This window comes from Rattus norvegicus, chromosome 8 (assembly GCF_036323735.1).
Source record: "Rattus norvegicus strain BN/NHsdMcwi chromosome 8, GRCr8, whole genome shotgun sequence".
Classification (NCBI taxonomy): Eukaryota; Metazoa; Chordata; class Mammalia; order Rodentia; family Muridae; genus Rattus; species Rattus norvegicus.
This window is the reverse complement of record NC_086026.1, coordinates 77,468,979-77,491,029: the sequence shown is the minus strand read 5'-3', so window position 1 is coordinate 77,491,029 and position 22,051 is coordinate 77,468,979. Positions and strand designations below refer to the sequence as shown.

The 22,051-nt window shown below is 44.3% G+C and overlaps 1 protein-coding gene and 1 long non-coding RNA gene across 6 annotated transcripts in view; one reads left to right on the top strand and one right to left on the bottom strand.

Moving 5' to 3' along the window:
- Positions 1-22,051, bottom strand: part of Vps13c (vacuolar protein sorting 13 homolog C) — a 173,511-nt gene that overhangs the window by 41,980 nt on the left and 109,480 nt on the right. For 4 of the 5 annotated variants that reach the window (XM_056984521.2, XM_056984523.2, XM_056984522.2 and 1 more), the window contains 14 exons: positions 21,529-21,776; positions 20,290-20,519; positions 18,888-18,980; positions 15,699-16,064; positions 15,328-15,414; positions 14,623-14,772; positions 14,165-14,429; positions 12,035-12,195; positions 10,858-10,979; positions 9,853-10,147; positions 8,376-8,765; positions 6,905-7,009; positions 6,085-6,249; positions 5,212-5,340 (listed from right to left, as the gene is read on the bottom strand). In XM_056984521.2, the coding sequence (XP_056840501.1) occupies positions 5,212-5,340; positions 6,085-6,249; positions 6,905-7,009; positions 8,376-8,765; positions 9,853-10,147; positions 10,858-10,979; positions 12,035-12,195; positions 14,165-14,429; positions 14,623-14,772; positions 15,328-15,414; positions 15,699-16,064; positions 18,888-18,980; positions 20,290-20,519; positions 21,529-21,776 (2,806 nt within the window). Of the gene's footprint in view, positions 1-5,211; positions 5,341-6,084; positions 6,250-6,904; positions 7,010-8,375; positions 8,766-9,852; positions 10,148-10,853; positions 10,980-12,021; positions 12,196-14,164; positions 14,430-14,622; positions 14,773-15,327; positions 15,415-15,698; positions 16,065-18,887; positions 18,981-20,289; positions 20,520-21,528; positions 21,777-22,051 lie in introns of those variants that run through there. The other variant, XM_063266344.1, reaches the window with a different exon arrangement.
- LOC134480070 (uncharacterized) lies at positions 10,026-14,021 on the top strand. The gene is made up of 2 exons (XR_010054208.1): positions 10,026-10,202; positions 13,845-14,021. It is a non-coding gene; the product is annotated as an uncharacterized LOC134480070 (long non-coding RNA).

Below are 22,051 nucleotides of genomic sequence, written 5' to 3'. Positions count from 1 at the left end.
GGCTCCGGTCCCTTACTCTCTGAAGTTCTCACTGGCTCCGGTCCCTTACTCTCTGAAGTTCTCACTGGCTCCGGTCCCGTACTCTCTGAAGTTCTCACTGGCTCCGGTCCCTTACTCTCTGAAGTTCTCACTGGCTCCGGTCCCTTACTCTCTGAAGTTCTCACTGGCTCCGGTCCCTTACTCTCTCAAGTTCTCTCTCACTGGCTCCGGTCCCTTACTCTCTCAAGTTCTCACTGGCTCCGGTCCCTTACTCTCTGAAGTTCTCACTGGCTCCGGTCCCTTACTCTCTCAAGTTCTCACTGGCTCCGGTCCCTTACTCTCTGAAGTTCTCACTGGCTCCGGTCCCTTACTCTCTCAAGTTCTCACTGGCTCCGGTCCCTTACTCTCTCAAGTTCTCTCTCACTGGCTCCGGTCCCTTACTCTCTGAAGTTCTCACTGGCTCCGGTCCCTTACTCTCTGAAGTTCTCACTGGCTCCGGTCCCTTACTCTCTCAAGTTCTCACTGGCTCCGGTCCCTTACTCTCTGAAGTTCTCACTGGCTCCGGTCCCTTACTCTCTCAAGTTCTCACTGGCTCCGGTCCCTTACTCTCTCAAGTTCTCATTGGCTCCGGTCCCTTACTCTCTGAAGTTCTCACTGGCTCCGGTCCCTTACTCTCTCAAGTTCTCTCTCACTGGCTCCGGTCCCTTACTCTCTGAAGTTCTCACTGGCTCCGGTCCCTTACTCTCTGAAGTTCTCACTGGCTCCGGTCCCTTACTCTCTGAAGTTCTCTCTCACTGGCTCCGGTCCCTTACTCTCTGAAGTTCTCTCTCACTGGCTCCGGTCCCTTACTCTCTGAAGTTCTCACTGGCTCCGGTCCCTTACTCTCTGAAGTTCTCACTGGCTCCGGTCCCTTACTCTCTGAAGTTCTCACTGGCTCCGGTCCCTTACTCTCTCAAGTTCTCTCTCACTGGCTCCGGTCCCTTACTCTCTGAAGTTCTCACTGGCTCCGGTCCCTTACTCTCTGAAGTTCTCACTGGCTCCGGTCCCTTACTCTCTCAAGTTCTCACTGGCTCCGGTCCCTTACTCTCTGAAGTTCTCACTGGCTCCGGTCCCTTACTCTCTCAAGTTCTCACTGGCTCCGGTCCCTTACTCTCTCAAGTTCTCACTGGCTCCGGTCCCTTACTCTCTCAAGTTCTCACTGGCTCCGGTCCCTTACTCTCTCAAGTTCTCACTGGCTCCGGTCCCTTACTCTCTGAAGTTCTCACTGGCTCCGGTCCCTTACTCTCTCAAGTTCTCTCTCACTGGCTCCGGTCCCTTACTCTCTGAAGTTCTCACTGGCTCCGGTCCCTTACTCTCTGAAGTTCTCTCTCACTGGCTCCGGTCCCTTACTCTCTCAAGTTCTCACTGGCTCCGGTCCCTTACTCTCTGAAGTTCTCACTGGCTCCGGTCCCTTACTCTCTCAAGTTCTCACTGGCTCCGGTCCCTTACTCTCTCAAGTTCTCACTGGCTCCGGTCCCTTACTCTCTGAAGTTCTCACTGGCTCCGGTCCCTTACTCTCTCAAGTTCTCTCTCACTGGCTCCGATCCCTTACTCTCTGAAGTTCTCACTGGCTCCGGTCCCTTACTCTCTCAAGTTCTCTCTCACTGGCTCCGATCCCTTACTCTCTGAAGTTCTCACTGGCTCCGGTCCCTTACTCTCTCAAGTTCTCACTGGCTCCGGTCCCTTACTCTCTGAAGTTCTCTCTCACTGGCTCCGGTCCCTTACTCTCTGAAGTTCTCTCTCACTGGCTCCGGTCCCTTACTCTCTGAAGTTCTCTCTCACTGGCTCCGGTCCCTTACTCTCTGAAGTTCTCTCTCACTGGCTCCGGTCCCTTACTCTCTGAAGTTCTCACTGGCTCCGGTCCCTTACTCTCTGAAGTTCTCACTGGCTCCGGTCCCTTACTCTCTGAAGTTCTCACTGGCTCCGGTCCCTTACTCTCTCAAGTTCTCACTGGCTCCGGTCCCTTACTCTCTGAAGTTCTCACTGGCTCCGGTCCCTTACTCTCTGAAGTTCTCACTGGCTCCGGTCCCTTACTCTCTCAAGTTCTCTCTCACTGGCTCCGGTCCCTTACTCTCTGAAGTTCTCACTGGCTCCGGTCCCTTACTCTCTGAAGTTCTCACTGGCTCCGGTCCCTTACTCTCTGAAGTTCTCACTGGCTCCGGTCCCTTACTCTCTGAAGTTCTCACTGGCTCCGGTCCCTTACTCTCTGAAGTTCTCTCTCACTGGCTCCGGTCCCTTACTCTCTGAAGTTCTCTCTCACTGGCTCCGGTCCCTTACTCTCTGAAGTTCTCTCTCACTGGCTCCGGTCCCTTACTCTCTGAAGTTCTCACTGGCTCCGGTCCCTTACTCTCTGAAGTTCTCACTGGCTCCGGTCCCTTACTCTCTCAAGTTCTCACTGGCTCCGGTCCCTTACTCTCTGAAGTTCTCACTGGCTCCGGTCCCTTACTCTCTGAAGTTCTCACTGGCTCCGGTCCCTTACTCTCTGAAGTTCTCACTGGCTCGGGTCCCTTACTCTCTGAAGTTCTCACTGGCTCCGGTCCCTTACTCTCTGAAGTTCTCACTGGCTCCGGTCCCTTACTCTCTCAAGTTCTCACTGGCTCCGGTCCCTTACTCTCTGAAGTTCTCACTGGCTCCGGTCCCTTACTCTCTCAAGTTCTCACTGGCTCCGGTCCCTTACTCTCTCAAGTTCTCACTGGCTCCGGTCCCTTACTCTCTCAAGTTCTCACTGGCTCCGGTCCCTTACTCTCTGAAGTTCTCACTGGCTCCGGTCCCTTACTCTCTGAAGTTCTCTCTCACTGGCTCCGGTCCCTTACTCTCTGAAGTTCTCTCTCACTGGCTCCGGTCCCTTACTCTCTGAAGTTCTCACTGGCTCCGGTCCCTTACTCTCTGAAGTTCTCACTGGCTCCGGTCCCTTACTCTCTCAAGTTCTCACTGGCTCCGGTCCCTTACTCTCTCAAGTTCTCACTGGCTCCGGTCCCTTACTCTCTCAAGTTCTCACTGGCTCCGGTCCCTTACTCTCTCAAGTTCTCACTGGCTCCGGTCCCTTACTCTCTCAAGTTCTCACTGGCTCCGGTCCCTTACTCTCTGAAGTTCTCACTGGCTCCGGTCCCTTACTCTCTCAAGTTCTCTCTCACTGGCTCCGGTCCCTTACTCTCTGAAGTTCTCTCTCACTGGCTCCGGTCCCTTACTCTCTGAAGTTCTCTCTCACTGGCTCCGGTCCCTTACTCTCTGAAGTTCTCTCTCACTGGCTCCGGTCCCTTACTCTCTGAAGTTCTCACTGGCTCCGGTCCCTTACTCTCTGAAGTTCTCACTGGCTCCGGTCCCTTACTCTCTGAAGTTCTCACTGGCTCCGGTCCCTTACTCTCTGAAGTTCTCACTGGCTCCGGTCCCTTACTCTCTCAAGTTCTCACTGGCTCCGGTCCCTTACTCTCTGAAGTTCTCACTGGCTCCGGTCCCTTACTCTCTCAAGTTCTCTCTCACTGGCTCCGGTCCCTTACTCTCTCAAGTTCTCACTGGCTCCGGTCCCTTACTCTCTCAAGTTCTCACTGGCTCCGGTCCCTTACTCTCTCAAGTTCTCACTGGCTCCGGTCCCTTACTCTCTCAAGTTCTCACTGGCTCCGGTCCCTTACTCTCTCAAGTTCTCACTGGCTCCGGTCCCTTACTCTCTCAAGTTCTCTCTCACTGGCTCCGGTCCCTTACTCTCTGAAGTTCTCACTGGCTCCGGTCCCTTACTCTCTGAAGTTCTCACTGGCTCCGGTCCCTTACTCTCTCAAGTTCTCACTGGCTCCGGTCCCTTACTCTCTCAAGTTCTCACTGGCTCCGGTCCCTTACTCTCTCAAGTTCTCACTGGCTCCGGTCCCTTACTCTCTGAAGTTCTCACTGGCTCCGGTCCCTTACTCTCTGAAGTTCTCACTGGCTCCGGTCCCTTACTCTCTCAAGTTCTCTCTCACTGGCTCCGGTCCCTTACTCTCTGAAGTTCTCACTGGCTCCGGTCCCTTACTCTCTGAAGTTCTCACTGGCTCCGGTCCCTTACTCTCTGAAGTTCTCTCTCACTGGCTCCGGTCCCTTACTCTCTGAAGTTCTCTCTCACTGGCTCCGGTCCCTTACTCTCTGAAGTTCTCACTGGCTCCGGTCCCTTACTCTCTGAAGTTCTCACTGGCTCCGGTCCCTTACTCTCTGAAGTTCTCACTGGCTCCGGTCCCTTACTCTCTGAAGTTCTCACTGGCTCCGGTCCCTTACTCTCTGAAGTTCTCACTGGCTCCGGTCCCTTACTCTCTGAAGTTCTCACTGGCTCCGGTCCCTTACTCTCTGAAGTTCTCACTGGCTCCGGTCCCTTACTCTCTGAAGTTCTCACTGGCTCCGGTCCCTTACTCTCTCAAGTTCTCACTGGCTCCGGTCCCTTACTCTCTGAAGTTCTCACTGGCTCCGGTCCCTTACTCTCTGAAGTTCTCACTGGCTCCGGTCCCTTACTCTCTGAAGTTCTCTCTCACTGGCTCCGGTCCCTTACTCTCTCAAGTTCTCACTGGCTCCGGTCCCTTACTCTCTCAAGTTCTCTCTCACTGGCTCCGGTCCCTTACTCTCTGAAGTTCTCACTGGCTCCGGTCCCTTACTCTCTGAAGTTCTCACTGGCTCCGGTCCCTTACTCTCTCAAGTTCTCACTGGCTCCGGTCCCTTACTCTCTGAAGTTCTCACTGGCTCCGGTCCCTTACTCTCTGAAGTTCTCTCTCACTGGCTCCGGTCCCTTACTCTCTGAAGTTCTCTCTCACTGGCTCCGGTCCCTTACTCTCTGAAGTTCTCACTGGCTCCGGTCCCTTACTCTCTGAAGTTCTCTCTCACTGGCTCCGGTCCCTTACTCTCTGAAGTTCTCACTGGCTCCGGTCCCTTACTCTCTCAAGTTCTCTCTCACTGGCTCCGGTCCCTTACTCTCTGAAGTTCTCACTGGCTCCGGTCCCTTACTCTCTGAAGTTCTCACTGGCTCCGGTCCCTTACTCTCTGAAGTTCTCTCTCACTGGCTCCGGTCCCTTACTCTCTGAAGTTCTCACTGGCTCCGGTCCTTGCAAACATATGTTGGCATTAAAATGCCCACAGAAGCCCTACAAGGAATCTCCAGATCTCTACAGCATGGCTCACAGAAATACATTTAGTCAACTTTTAAAAGTCAGAGACACTGTGTTACACAATATGAAGACTCACCAGATCTTCTAAGCTCAGTAAAGTGCCATTGTCTTGTCTGTTGTAAAAGAATGGCTTAGAAGAGCCTTCGTAGCCCACCACTCTCACACAAAGTTTGCCAGACAAATTTTCAGGCCAAAATGGAATGCACTGAAAAACAAGTATATACCGGTTTTAAAACTGTGCTATCACATAAGACACTGGCTCCTTAAGCACACTGGGTAATCAAATTTTCAAGGTTAAATCTTATTTAAGTAAAATATCATTAAAATTACTTAAATGTCCTCTACACTTCATAGTAAAAACACTGACAGGGTGGGTGGGTGGCACACCCAGAAGCTGAAGCAGGAGGTTCCTAAGTTTAAGGCCAGCCCGGGTTACACAGCAAGAACCCATTAAAAAAACAAACAAACAAACAAACAAAAAACAAAAAGAAACAAACAAAAAAAATCCACTACTGACATAACCATGAAACCAAAGTGCATTCATCGGAATAAAAATCTATTAATCAATATGTACTTGAAGCAATTACGTTATAAGAAACTCAAGAGTTTATCGATGAAGATGCCTCTATATCCTGTGTACCTGAAATCTCCACTCTTCACGGCATTTGCTTCTTTGTCTCGCCAAGTTCGTGCATCAATGTTAGTCATTTGGTAATAACTAGAAAATGACTACTAGCCATCTAGACTGAGCCAACAGTAAATATTACCACATATTTTCTGATCGGGTGAAATACAGATCTTTCAGAGCTGCTGTTGCAGATAGATAGATAGATAGATAGATAGATAGATAGATAGATAGATAGATATAGATATAGATATAGATATAGATATAGATATAGATATAGATATAGATATAGATATGAATCAGCCAGATCTTAGGGAAATTTACCTCTGAAGAAGCAATGTAGTGCCATTTGTTGGTTGGTATGGAACCATCTGAAGCAATCTCTCCAACTTCTAGTTCTAAAGAGGACTTGTTTGCAACAGTACAGAAGGGAGTCAGAGTGACTATTCGTGAGAGATTAAAACTGCTCATTTTGATGCTAACCCCGACCTGAGGGAAGGAAACAAAGATCATTCTCCTCATTATTCAGAGTCAAAAATAAAGACAGGTCTCACACAGGAACCTCAAGATCTATAAAGTAGGAATTCTTAACTAAAGTAACTAATAAGAGCTGCGTTCTACTACTGTCTCTCAGAGAAAGATCTGATTTCTCACATCAGCGTTATCAGAAATTAACTACGGAACACAGATCACACTTTCGATGACAACTGGTAACTACAGATATACTGTTTAGTTTTTTTATTTAATCTAAATGTTAACTGCTTCATAGTTAGGAGGCTTAAATTTTATTGCTTTGTCTGTTACCAATAAGAATACTGAAGTAGCAGTAAAAGGGTCATGTGGCATCAGATTATTCAAATTTTCAATATAGTCAAGCTTAAGATCTAAGACATAACTGACAGGGTATAGGGAATGAAGATTTTAGTATATCCTGAATATTACTAAAGTTGCCCAATCCAGTGAATTCAACATGTTTAAATTCTGACAAATTCAAGTTCTGCTTTGATACAGTATTCATAGAAATCTACAGACAGTTTTCCAAAGACTACTTTGATTTTAGGCTTCTGTGCACTCTAGGAGCCGGCTTGCTCACTGAAGTGTGGAAAAGCAAATAAAACCAAAGGTCAGAAGCAGACGCTCTTACCAGGTACTCCATAGTGGTGGCAGGACACTTCACACACCCATAACTTCCCACGGTGTCCAGTGAGAAACCATTGGACCAGGCACTAGTTGAAATTTTTAACTGTACCTACACCAGAGAATACATAATATCATGTAAGAAACCTAAAAGATGAAACTAATTTTACTTCACAGAAAAATTGCTACACTTCTGGAAAATTCTCCAGTATCTCTAGACACAGAAAAATGCAGTCACAACCATATTGAATGGGTGTAGGGCACCAAAGAAGAGAAGTATAGTCATGATCATCCCATCTACCTTGGCAATAAATGAAAATTCATCTTTAATTATTTAATTAAAATAAATGAATTTAGACATGACTTTCATGTCGACTTTAAAGGATTCAGAATACTAAATTTTTCCAATGCCAGGTTTATGACAGATAAAAAAGCTCTCAAAGTTTTCATCAAATAAAAGACAACTTTCACATCATTCAGCAGGTGCTAAAGGACAGACACTGTGGAAGGCTAGAGCACAGAACACAGCAGCCACTTCAGTGAGCACGGAACTCAACATAAAAGGAAGCAGGTTCTAATAATTATGACACCACACAAGAGGTGCAAAGCACAATAGGGAGAGGACAGTGGTGTTCCAGCTCTGGGATTTAGGTGGAGTCTTCAGAAGAGACTGACCTGTGCCCCTCTAGTCAGCTCACCCCTACCCATCCGCCAAGGTCATTAAAAACATGAGGATAACTCAAGCTCCCACACAGAGGCATGAATGCCATGAGTTGATCTGCACTCTAAAGAGTTGCTCCCACACCAAAGCAGCACCTGAGACTGTTCCAGACAGACGTTCTCAGGCTCTGTCCAGAACCACGAAAGTGAACCCAAGGACAGGATTCCTCAAATGATTGCAAAGCCATCTAGGTGACAATAATGGACACTGAGATTTGAGCCCCGTGACTCTAAGCAACAGAACTGGGACATATAGAGTCACTGTAAACAGAACTGTAAACAGTGCATTAGTGATGAGCAGTGTCTAAGAGTGAACGACAGGGAAGGCAGGACAGGGAAGAGAGGTAGTGTTGGGGGACTAGCAATTGGGGTGGAGGGCACAGCACACGTAAAGTGGAAGAGTGAGCACCGACCATGCTTGGACACGGGGCTTCTTCTCTAAAAGCTGGCTTAGGAAGCACAGGAGGCCCAATTCAACTGCTGAGTGTTGCTCATGCCATAGCAGCACAGGAGCAGGAAATAAAATAAAACAAAGCTGTTCCAGGCGGCAGAACTTCAGGGACAGCAGTTATCTGAGGAGCCCTGCTTCAGCTGACTGCTGCGGCAAGTTCCTAATGTCCATCTAGAATCTGCAGTCTTCAGAGTCTTCTTGGACTTAATTTATACCAAGAGCGATGCACGCACAGCCAAGCATGCTTTTAAATTCCCAAGTCTCTCTAGATTTAGTAGCTTTCCTATTTTAACTTGCTAGAGCATACCTTGTTTTTACTAAAAATGTTCTTCTTCTTGAAAGAGAATAAAATGATGTCCCTGAAATCAGCTGGGTGTTTGACATGTATCTCCTCAGAGCGATACTGGAGAACCCGAGAGGTTTTGTTAATTAGCCAGTAGGGGCTAAAGACAGACAGCTCCATCCGGCAGCCAATTCGCCTGACGTGAACTGACAGGTCAACAGTCAACACTTCTGCGGTGTCTGAGGAAAAGCACACGAGGAAGAACTCGGGAAGTGTGTCGCAAATGCGGAAGTGTCCGTTCCAGTTCTTGCCCAGGTATTTCACCAGGACTAACTCTATGATCTCTCCACTGATCCGCGAGTGCAGAACGTCCGCAGAGCTGCCTTCTGCCAGTTCATGGGCTTCTGCAGTTCCCTAAAAACAACCACACAAAACCAAGTTTATTGAGTACACCCTTTACTAACAAAATCTGTATCTTCAACAGTTCAAGGAAGCCTGACTGCCAAGTCTAACCATGCTTATATGTTAGAAATTCTCAGTGATTCCTAGAATTCTGAAGGAAACCCTCTTTCACAGCCACAGTGGGAGTGTCTTCTTGCTATCCTGTAGGCAAACCATCCTAAGTTTTGAGAAAAATCTGTGTCTATGTCAAGAATCAAAGACTGAATCTTGGAATCCAGCTATTCCCATCAGAGCTGGATTATAAAATGAGCCTTCTTCTGACTGCTTGGACACTGCCCTCAGTCATGAACACATACACACTTAAAAAAAGTCTTTTAAAACTATGAATGCTAACAATAGGAACCGGGTTCCCTTACTGAGAATTTCTTTATACGGATGATATTTGGGTAATTTATTTAACTTCTGTCTCTATAACTCAGGAATGGATCAGTGTTTGCTAAAGAAAATGAATCATTTAGGTCCCAAACACTCCTAAGGTTGTTGCATTTTAAAGCATCATAGAGTGCGTAAATTTAATTATATTTATAATGTAAACATTTGATTATATTTATAATACACCATGTGCTCACATGGCAAATAGTGAATTTTATTTTCAGCACAAACTTTAAGGCAAACATCAGGATGAGATATTTCCCTGTTTACATCCTTCCCTCCTTTAGGTAACAAGACAACATAATAAAAAGATGGCTTGGGCTTTTAATTGGTGATAGGCACAACAAAGAAAAGGGGAAGCTGAACTGCTAAGGCGTAAATCCCAGCTTTACCACTGTCTATCAGACCTGGATCAGACCCTTGATCCGTTTATGACTCGGTAGCAAGGGCCAAAGGACTGAACCCACTACCAAAGCCTCTGTGAGGACTGAAGCATGCTAATACAGAAAACACACAGTATGAGGCCTAACCACTGATGCTGCGCCAGGTTAGCTATAATGAACACATCTTAGAAACATGAAACACCAACTTACACTAACACCATAGAACAATGCGAATTTACACTGCGTAATAATAGCAATAATAATACCAAATGCAGGACACATACCTCAAGTAAGTATCTTATCGAATACGGGAGAAGGTTCCGCAAGGTGAGAGGAGGGTAAAGATGAATAATGTAGGCTGGATCCCAGTCTTCCCCGTGGGCACCGATGTAGCTCAGCTCATCGGGCAGGGCAACCGTGTTCACGATGAGCGGTAAGAAGTTGACTTCTACTGCAGGGCACTGCAACATGCACCTGACCTCCCTGCTACGGTGAAGCTCCTCTTTCCAGGAAATGTACGTGGTGGACTGTGTGTACTGCTGCTCTAAGCTGCCAGCCGGCTGAACATACAACTGGCATCTACAGGCAGAAGGCATGGAAGAGAACCTCAGACTCTTCACGATCTCTCTATAAGGTGGGTTCCGATATTCTTACAAACATAGAAACCACTGATAAGAAAGTTTAGAATATGCACCAAGCAACAAAGCTACTGACAGAGGAAGGACAACTTGAAATAGTTTCATTTTAACTATAAAGGCAAGCTAATAAAATATATACTCTTAGAAAATTACAAAGTATCAAATACCAGATGAAGAAATTATATTGTAAATTCAATGATAACATGTATTTCTGATCAAAAGAATAAATTTTATATGTCCTAAAAATGGCTGTGGTATGATTAGAACAATAAAAATGCAAGGCTACTCTCCCTAAACTAGAGATACAATTCATAAAACTAAGAATACACGAGTTTGTTTCCTTTCTGTAACTAACAACCCACATTCATTGTACAGATTCACAGGACTCACTATAGTGTCTCCACACACAGCATGCTGACGTGTGCACTCACACTCTGGACTCGACCCCAGCACCCTCTAAGACCCTAAAAATCCTTAAGCTCCTTAGCAGCGCCGCCCATCCATACCAGCTCTGCCGACCTGCAGCCCATTTGGAAGCTAAGCACATGCACAGGCGTGCACACATGCACAGGCGTGCACACATGCACAGGCGTGCACACATGCACAGGCGTGCACACATGCACAGGCGTGCACACACACAGGCATGCGCACCTGTAGGAATCCAAAGGCACATGGAACTCTTCCTCGGGTTTCACTATCCCAATGCGCTCCAGCAGCTTAACATTCTTGACAAATTTGTAGATGATGAATGCTATTGAGAAGTGGTTTTTAATCTGTTGGCATAGATATATAACTTTTAAAATTATACATTAGCTGAATAGAAAGCATTAGTAGCACACACATTTATTTTAGATCTGAGAAGTTTCAACTTAATATTGGAAGTTATTCTCATTGGCTACCAACAATATTTAGGTATCTAAGCATTACCTATAAACACTATGATTAAGTGTCGTTCAATGTTTAAGTGACAGTTCCAAATCGGCATTGCCACATCATCTACATATGACATGTGTATACAGTTAGTATATGCCACCACTGAAGATGTACCACTCATGAAGATTTCAGCCATGTTTTCTCCATTACAACCTCCCTTTAACACACCGTGTGACAAAGAAACCAGAAAAGCCATGGAAATCTTTCCCTGTCTGCGCTGGGCTCTGTGCTGCAGCTAAAAACAACTTAAAAAGGGTTCCAAATCGTAGATGAGTCCCAATCTGTATGCACGAGTTAGGTGGGGAGAAGTGTTCCTTACACCAACACATACTGAAGCCTGGAGTTAATGCTGGAAACACTAAAAGGTTTAGTATAACCAGAAGAGCAGAAAGAAAAACGTTTATATAGATTAAACTGCCTTTCTCTTTCTTTTTTTACATGAGGTCATTCTAAACATCTTACATACATCAGAAAAAAATATGGCCTCAAGTGATGGTATACTAAGAGCGTGTGGCTATCCTACTTGACAATCATCCATTATCATAGCGTCTAAGTTTGAAATTTCCAAAGAAACATAATAATGTTTAGATGTTTAAATGTTTCAAATCTCTGAAGAAAAATACTAAATGCTTATGGGTTTGTGGCCAGAAAAACTGGTCTTACATAGGTAAGTACATACATACATACATACATACATACATACATACATACACACACACCTGCTTTTCAAGCCATGTAAGATAAACCACACTAACAGAATGGGGTAGTAGCAGACTCTGCTTCACTTTGGCATTTATTTCTGAATAATGAGTTGCTTACTGCACATCCCAGTCTCAGCTAAATGACTGAATTCTGCCTGGCATTCCCAAGGGGACACATTACCTTATAGCATTACCTGCAGAGGAGAGCGGAGAGTGACCACCTTATTGCCTTCTGTAGCGTCAATTTGTACCAACACAGAATCTGAACGGCTGGCACTGGGATTCCGTACATTATACAATCTCCGACCAGGCCTGGCAACAGGAACACTAGCCACTTCTGTATAGCCATGTGGTACTGAAGAGGAAGAGAATTAGATATATCTATGTTTTAATAATAACCAATCCTGACCTGGAGAAATGGCTCAGCAGTTAAAGGTACATGTGTTCTTGTTGAGGACCTGGGTTTGATTCCCAGCACCCATATGGTAGCTCACAACCATCTGTAATACCAGTGATAGAGGATCCAAGGTCCTCTTCTGGTCTCCAAGGATACTAGGTATGCATGGTTCACAGACATACATGCATGAAAAACATCATAAAATAAATAACTTAAAATAGTTACTCCTCACAGTAATAACAAGGGTATGTTTTCTCATTACTAGAAATATGTTTTTCTAAGATTCTGAGATAAAAAAAAGAAAAACAATTACTAATATAAAACTTTTGCTACAAGCAATGAGGAGGTAAGTGTGCTAAAACAAATAGAAAAGATCATCCTGAGAGAGGTAACACAGACCCAAAAAGTCAAACATGGTGTGTACGCAAATGTAAGCGGATATTAGTCATAAAGTACAGGATAACCTTGCCATAAACCACAGATCCACAAAAGCTCAGTAACAAGGAGGGCCCAAGTGGGGATGCTTGAATCTCCCTGAGAAGGGGAAATAGAACAGACCCTGGATATGGATGGGGGAGGGGTGGGAATGGGAACAGGAGGGATAAGGTGGGTGGGGCAGTAAGGGAGTGAATACTGGGAGAGACAACAGACTGGTAGGGGCAGAGATGGTGGGAAGCATCTCCAGAATGAGCTAGAAACTTAGGACAATGGAAACTCCCAGGGAATCTATGAGAGTGGCCCTAGCTAAGACTCCTAGCAATGGGGGATGTGCAGCCATCTCCTGTAACCAGGCAAGACTTCCAATGGAGAGATTAGGACACCAACCCAGCCACAAAACCTTAGACCCACAATTTGTCCTGCCTACAAGATGTGAAGGGGTAAAAGATGGAGCAGAACTTGAGGGAAGGGCAAATCAATGAGTGGCCCAGCTTAAGACCCATGCCATGAGAGGAGGCCACTACTGACACTACTAACAACAGTCTGCTACAGTTGCAGCCAGGAGCCTAGACCCACAGCCAAACATTAGGCAGAGCTTGGGGATTCCTAAGGAAGAGGGGGAGGAAGGATTGTGGGAGCTAGAGGGGTCAAGGACACAAGAAGAAAACCTACAGAATCAACTAACATCTTCAAAATAGGGGCTCATAGAGACTGAAGTGCCAACCAGAGCGCATGCATAGGACGGACCTGGGCCCTCTGCATATATGCAAGAGCTGTGCAGCTTGGACTTCATATGGGACTCCTAAGGTGGGAGCAGAGGCTCTGTCTGACACACTCTTCTCAGGGGAGCCCATCACCCTGAGGATCCGATTGGGATCCCTAACATGGCTGCCCTAGCCTCAAGAGAAGAAGATGTGTATAGTCTTACTGCAACTTGATATGCCAGGGCTGGCTGATACCCATGGGAAGCCTCTCCTTTTCTGAGAAGGGAAGGAAGGGTAGATGGGGGGGGGGGGGAGAGATGAGGTGAGAGGGAGGGACTAGGAGCAAAGGAGGGAGGGGAAGCTGCGATCGAGATGTAAAGTAAATAACTAACAAAAACATGGAGCAAACAAATTAAAATAAAGTAAAATAAAATTAAACTTTTTTTTTTTTATTCTTTCAACTAGATAACAATTTCCCTGTCTTCGCAATGGTAACATCACCGTGAATACTTTACTTCTGAGTATGGCCGCTTTTCTCTCCTAACTGAATGGTCATCCTTTTGGAAACATAATACTTATTATTTCTGGCATAATCAAGCTTTATAAGGCTCTTATTAAAGTCTATCTTACGTTTAGAAGAAATCCAGATGAATTATAACTATTTATTGGAAACCCTGACGAATGTCTCCTGGGATATCTTTGGCAAAATGGCACTGGATGCTTTATCAAGAACGCGCTGCCCTATCCCTGCAAAGCTCTGAAAACACAGAGCGAGGCATACATACCAAAGGTCAGGGTGAAGAAAGTGCTCTCCTGTCGGCTCAGGAGCGACAGCTTTCCTTGCCGCGAAGGTTCCAGGCTGGCGTACTCCAGCTCCAAATGCTGACCTGCGCCCACATCATAAACGTCACTCTTCTCAGGGGAGCCCATCACCCTGAGGTTCCGATTGGGCTGCACCTTCATGGGAACACCCAGGGCGTTTCTGACTGTAAAAGGAGCCCTGTCTTTCAGAGAGTAGTCAAAAGTAGAAGCCGCTCCCTCAGAGAAACCCTGCAAAGGAACGCAGCCCAGTGAAACCTCAGCAATGTACTTACTTCTAGGAGCTCTTTAGCATGGCTACATGTTTTCCAAAATTTATTTTGATGACAAAAAAAAAAAAAAAAAAAAAAAAACGAAAACCCAATCCATACAAGTTTCTTTCCTAAAGCCCACGTGAAATGTTCCAGACTAGAATCACACATACTTTTGCTAAATTGTTGAAAACATTAAGACAACTTTTGGATATTGTGATGTTCATCGTGGATCCCGAAGAAATATGAACTGCTGTGTGTGGCTCAGGGATAAAGTCATCTCCTGGCATCAAACTTTTATCCTGGAGAGGGTTCTTCTTTACCTAGGGAGATAAACAGCACACAGAATTTACCAGCCAACTAACCAAGGGCAGCTGTTTAAGGCTGGACACGGAAGGAGGGATGTGGCTGAACTGGGTATCTTACAATACAGATCCTCAAGGAGCTTATCTGCAACCATATGAGCAGCTCTGTGATTGAGCAAAGAATGGTAGCTTCTCTCTGCACATGGCCACAGGAAGGAAATGCTCAACCAACCGAGGCAGCCCTGGCGTTTTAATGGGAGACAATCCTGAAAACGTAAATATGAATATCGGTCTGGACAAGTGTTTAGGGCCTGCAGGGAGCAGGTGATGCTCACTTCTGCTACACATCCCACCTGCTGAACTCTGTATTCAGTCTCTCCAGAAGTCAACTGTACACTCATGAGGAGACAGGACCAGTGTGATGTCTCACTGTTACTGTGAGGGAGTTACAGCCTCGAGAACTTTAAGGCGTTTCCCGGACCCTAGACCAAATTTTGAAAATCCCTGAACTTAAATCTCCTCTAGCAGGACGGCTCCGGGCATCAGGCTGGGCATAAGCACTGGCTTCCTTACATTAAGCTTTAGGCTCCATGGTGTTTTCCCCTCCACTCTTTCGATCAGTGGCTCCCATACGGCATGGGTCTCATTATAATAGTGAACCTGGGACGGCAAAAGACGGATTACTTGGTTGTTCAACATCAATCACATAATTATACAATCAGCTACTGCTTTATATCAAAAGACGTTTGAAAACCCCACCTAAAGAAACACATATAAAACACAACATAGTTCCCCCTCCCACTGCTCGACTGTCATGAATTACTAAGCAGGAGACTTTAAGAATAACAATCACGGATATTCTACAGTATCACATTAAATGTAAGACTATGCACTTCCTACAGTCGTGCATCCTCCTGCAATGGTACTTTCCAATGTGGCCATACCTCTAGTGTCATGTCAGCAGCAGCCGCCATTAGAGAAGTCCAGTTTTTAATATTTCCAGAGAACCTGGACTCGGCCAGTAACAAGGGCACAGTTCGATGGCCAAGGCCACACTCTAAGGTGACTTGAACTGACTCCACAGCGACCACACAATTTTCCTCTATCTGTGTATGCTCAAAGTCTCTGAAACTTTCTGTTGCTTCTGTTGCCATGTCAACACCGAGAAACCAAGAGTTATAGTCAGTAATAGGTTTGATGGCCCAGAGACTGTCCTTCTCCTCAGCAGTGTCTTCCTGATCCTCCTCCTTGGTCTTTGGAGACAAAGCAGCCATGATTGTCATCACAGTATTAAGGATTATAGGTGAGATCTTTAAAAAAGAGAGCAGAAAAATATTTAGAATAGATTCCTTTCCAAATGAGAAATAAATATATGATTTAAAAGTTAGCAATTAAGTAACTTAAATTTAAATATCATAAATATTTCTGAGCAAAGAAAAAATAAGAGAACAGGAATTCAACTAACTACACAAGGATTTCTGCTCCAGTGGTCTGGAATTAAGTAATTCATGTTGTGTCAACAGTCAAAACCCAATGGAGAAACTAATAATTCAGAATCAGATCATGTCATCTCACAAACACACACACACACACACACACACACACACACACACACACACACACACACCGAACTTTTCACTGTATTCCTAGTTAATTTTACTAATCAAGGTCAGAAGCAGGAGGCTGAGATGGAGGACAATTTATTATACCCCAAGTCCTAGGAAATTATACCTGCTTATCTCTGGAGAATGCCCTGGCTTACTCTTATGATCTCTGCCACAGCGATATAAAAATAATAACCTTTAATCCACCTAATACCCTCATCACATCCTCCAAAATGCCACCAGAACAACTACTTTAAAGCCAAACCTAGGCAAGTCATTTCTGAGTTAAAATCCCTGGTAACTTTCCAGCATTCTCCATATAAATTCAAATTCTCTTTGGCAATGCAAAAAGCTGCTTGTGAGGTCTGTTCAACTGGGTAGCCAGAGTTTGAGACACAGCAGGGTAAATAGAAGGATTCCTTTACTATCCATTTGTCATATCATCTACTTTCTAATATGCTAAACAGAATTAACACATTACCAAACCAAGCCTCTGGCATACACTGCTTGCTGACCTAACATCACCCAAGGCCTTTATTTTCCCTTGCCTTATGAATATCACCTACTGTTAGTTAGCAAATGCTGTCTTACACGCTATCACACCATCTGTCCAGCCACCGGGATTCACTCTCAAAGTTCTTCTTGAGTTCAACTTCTTCAGACTTTGCCTCAGTTATATCTGGATAGCCTTTTCCTCCTCTTCACCAACCATCCAACTTCTATCAAGTCTGGAAACTTAATTCAAGAAGCCCTGCTTGCAGACAGCTTTCCCTGTGCACTCACTTGTATGCCAGGCCTTGTGTACTACCTGCATGAAAGCTATGTCCACTGGTCTTTCTCCTCTGTGTGTCATTAACTCTCTCCTGTGATAGAACTGGGGATACCCAATGCCCTCCACAGGACAGTTGTACACACTGCATAAAGGAAAATGTCTGGCAGAGTGTAGTAGCACACAGCTCTAATTCCAGTACTAGGGAGGCAGAGGCAGAGGATCTCTGTGAGTTAAAAGGCCAGCTGGAGCTAGGAACTAAGACTCTGCCTCCTAACTAAAAGGTTAAAATGTTTATTTAATACATAAAAATATAGATACAGATAAGAACTGTTGTCCCAGCAGTTAACCTAGTGTCTTAGAGAAAATGCAGATAAAGTCAAAGAGGCTTTGCTCCACTTAGCATCCCATTTATTTAAACTAGAAAATTTACTAATTAGCAAAATATGATTTAAGGCAATTTAATAAAATACAACATTTTTTAAAGTTGAGAAGATGCACTGTTATTTATACAATACTAGAGATGAACTCCATTTAAGCCTCAAGTCAATCCTTCTCTGTCTCTGACCTATAAAGTGAAGCCCCTATCATAACTGGCACAAAGCCCTGCATGGTTTTCGTACTGTGGGAAGAAAGAAAAACAAAATGCTCCTATATTTTCCACTCATAAATGGACACAAAGTCAAGCTTAAAGAATTTCAAGGCCAGGCTAGGAGATGCAGGCTGTGTCAAGCACTCTCTGTGAAAGCCATGAGGACCTGAGCTCAGATCTCAAGCAGCCACGTGAAAGGCCAGGAGTGACAGGATCTGTAAGCCAGCTGAACAGGTAACACAGCCTACCAATGAGCTACGGGATAAATAAGAGACCTTATCTCAAGAAAATAAGGCCGAGAGAAAGAAACCAAAGACCAACTCCTGCCTTGCCATGCACCCGCCACACACAGAGTGGTGCATAAGAAAATGGACAAACAGAATCTGAATGCTACTAGAAAAACTGGAGGTTTTGTCAATATATAATGGTTTAAAACACAATAAATTCTTATCATTCATCTCACATATATACCTGCCATTTGCATATCTGCAAGCCAGGGAGAATATCTGACCAAAGTTATTGAACTGAATCAAATTAAATAGCAAATAAAAGTCAAACAAATAACTACAAATAATTTCAACTTCATCTCACTACCCTTTCTTTTCCCAGCCATCTCTGTTCTCCCCTCCTACACAACCCCCAACACACACATGCAATAGAAAAGAGAAACTCTCATAATTTGTACCAATAAACAGTATTATTATAGGCAGATAGGATAGCTCAGTGGATAGAATCTTGCCATGCAAGCCTGTCAACCTTAGCTCAATCCCTGAAAGACACAGTAGGGGAAAGAACTGACTCCAGAAAGTTGTCCTATGAACTCTACATGGTGCCATGCTACGCATATTCTCACACACACACACACACACACACACACACACACACACACACACACAGACACACACACACACACAGAGTAATAAATAAAAAAGGTTTATAAAATTATTTCAAAAATGGCCCTTTATAAAACAACACTAATAAGCATGCATATTAAAGAAAAGATGCTTAAGTGACCAAGCTCTCCTGATTTCTAAGAAAGTGTGCAGCACTAATACAAGGGGTGCGAGAGACACATAAAGGCAGCTGTTGTATAGCACTGAAAATATACAATACTGCATCAAAGTAAAAATGAACCTTCAGCCAGAGAATGTGTATGAGAGGCACCAACCTTAATTACGAATTCTTTAACCATAACATTTATGTTTTGCTTCCCTGAAGCCCATGTGCACTTTTCCATAAATAAGGAGCAGGGCTGTAGCACCTAGAAAGAGAAAGAGGAAGTCACATCTCCAGGAACAGATCCCTTAGCTACCACACTTATCAGAACCACTCTAGCTTTACTACAAGCAGAGACACATCAGCGGAGGCTCCTAGTGAAGCTCGTCTACCCCCACTCTGCACCACTCGGGCAATTCAAGGACTTCAAGTAGACCTGGGAAAAGTCTTCACTCCAAATCCTAAAGCAGGAATAGGGGTGCAGGCTTACCACCCCGAAGCCTTTCCTTCTTGCTAGAACACCCATCTCAGTGCTCTAAACCCCCCGAATGCTGTGACCCTCATGCTGCAGTGGCCCCAGCCATAAAACTATTCTCACTGCTACTTTATGACTGCAATTTTGCTACCGTTATGAGACATAATGTAAATATCTGATATCCACGATATTTGATATGTGACCTCTAAAGGGACTGAGGTCGAGAACAATTGTTCTAAATGATGCCCTGCATGAAATCTACCTTTGGGGTAGCTACAAACAGGAGCTAACACCTAGGTGTACCTCGTACATAACGTTTCATGAAGACTAACAGGGTTGTGAATACCGTACACAGATGGTCCTTCTGAGGACAAACGTCCTCTTCAGTCTTGATGAGCAGTGAGCTATGAAACCTGGACTCTCACATACGTCATTGAAGAAATAAAGTAACTTTGCTAGGAATATTATGACTAAAGAGTTAGAGTTCATTAAAGATGAAAAAAAAAGTAACTTTGCTTCTTAATAAACGAGGCCATGGCAATGGCATGGCTATGGTGGCCTTCAATGAGGTGATTACTGTCAGCTTCAGTATCGAGCACAGAAGCCTAGGCTTCACTTCTTTTTGCAAGGAACATAGTTTGAAAATTCTCCAAATTTAAAACAATGCTGCAAGTGAGTCAAGCAATGTAAGACTCTCTTATCATAAACTCACAGATATGGCACTAAAAATAATTGGTATAACTGAAGTAATTAACTAAAATCATGAATGTCAATAATAATGCAAAGCATAAGTTTAATTAACTTTTAGCAACAAATACAACCACCTCTTTTGGTCACATGACTCCAGTTAAAAATTTTTTTTCATAGCAAATTTGCTTTTCATTCACTTACTGGTTTTACTACAAAGAAGAAATGAAAAGCTGAAAGAGTTCATCTGGAGAGGCCCCACTCTGTCACGAGAGGCCATGACTGAGCCTCTTAACATCATGGAACCTCAAAGCAGGATCCTGAAAGCCTGTCTGTGGCTTCCGGCAGGCAGAGCCTGCGAGGACCCCACCCTCACACTAGTTACACTGCCAGCATCCACAGTCTTTCTCACCGTGGTGACACTCTTCCCTCTCCTTTCTCTGAGGAAAGGGCAGGCAAGCACTTTCAGGTCTCTCACAGAAGCTTCCATCATCTGCTCGAGCTTGGACGTTGAGAGGGAGAGGTTGCACTGGAATGAGGCCGTGAGAGCAGGAGCATCAGCCTTAGTCAGGTTAGCAACAAACACCACCTCTGGGTCTGTTATCATGGCCTTCAGAGTCATATTTGGTTTCACAGAGTCATCTGAAAAAACAGCAGGACAGAAAAGTTTTAATATAAATTTTCACAATGGGTCATATATCCATTGCTGATTCCATTAAAAAAAAAAAATCCAATTAGAAACCAAGCCAAAGTCAGTCACTCCTACTTGGGATATAGAAATGACATGGTTTGGGAAGGTTCTTGGGATGCAATCCAGGTGTGTGCACATATAAATAAACCCACGTCAGTAATTAAGTAATGCTATTGGGACAAGGAACAGAATACAAGAGCTGCCAGGAAGAGCCTCTGGTGAAGGAAAGGAACCTGTCACCAGTTTACTTCAGTTTCACCCAACAGACTACTCTCTGTGCCACATGATCCACAGTACAGACTTATAGAAGTCAACATGACATTATCAGGTATGACCACTATTCAAAACATCACAGCAAATGGTAAAATAAAACTCCAATCTTGCTAATATGTGCTCAGTTTGTAAGTTTGCCAGGCTTTACACTAAACAAAACAAATACCCAATCTCAAAGCAATTTAAAACTTAACATAGAAAATTGCCAATCTATTTGATAAAGCTGGAATATAAAAACTACCAAGTTGAAAATGGCTTCCACCATTCTCCTACTAGAGGCATTCACAGGCTTCCTCAGAGTCAAACATCAGCCATCCTTTGTCCTCTTCTGTCCCAGCCTCCTCCTTCTAGTTTGTCTACCATCAATGCACTAGAATTCTTCAAATAATCTTGTTTGGACAAATGATTCTTTATAAAACAGTACTCTGCCCCTGATTTGGTTAACTGCCTCTGTTTCTGGATGAAGAAAACTGAATGGAATCAGAGCAGCTTCTGCCCCATCACAGAACATGAGGTCACACCTCACTAAAAACATTTGCTTGCTGGAGTTTTACAAAGAATATGCTTAAATCTAAAAGCCTAATTTTACTTCCTCAAATTCTCCACCTCTTCGTTCTCCTATTTCTAATGTTTGTTAAGATACAGACATCTTCAGGACAGACAGGTAAGTTCTCAAGTTCTCCTAACCTTTCTCCATCTTAACTCTCCCTGGGGCAGTCTTTCTTGATGGAATCTGTATATCTTTTGCAATGTTTTCTGGACTCTCAGGCATAGCTTTGATGAAGAAATCAGCCACTGTCATCAGAAACTCCACACTGGCGCACACATACAGCTTGTCAAGGACAGCATCGATCTGGCTTCCATTTTTATCTTGGCTATAACTCACATCAATCATAGAACTGTTGCCGTCTTGGTCATTCTTTTTGTCAATCATCCTGAAAAACAAGCATGTCATTTATTATCTGGCCCTCCTCTGAGTAAAACAATAAAGGAATCAAAATGTTTCCTTGCATCTTAATCATCTTCCTTTCACCTTTCTGCTGCTAGGCTGAATAGAAATACAACAGTGTTAATTGGAACCTAATCACCCAATTAGCAACCAAGACATGGCTGCCTAATCTTCAAAGAAAGACTCATGTGATTAAGCATTATGGGATATTCTGTAATTATAATGCAGTTCCAGGAAAAGCAAGGACTTCTGAAAATGATC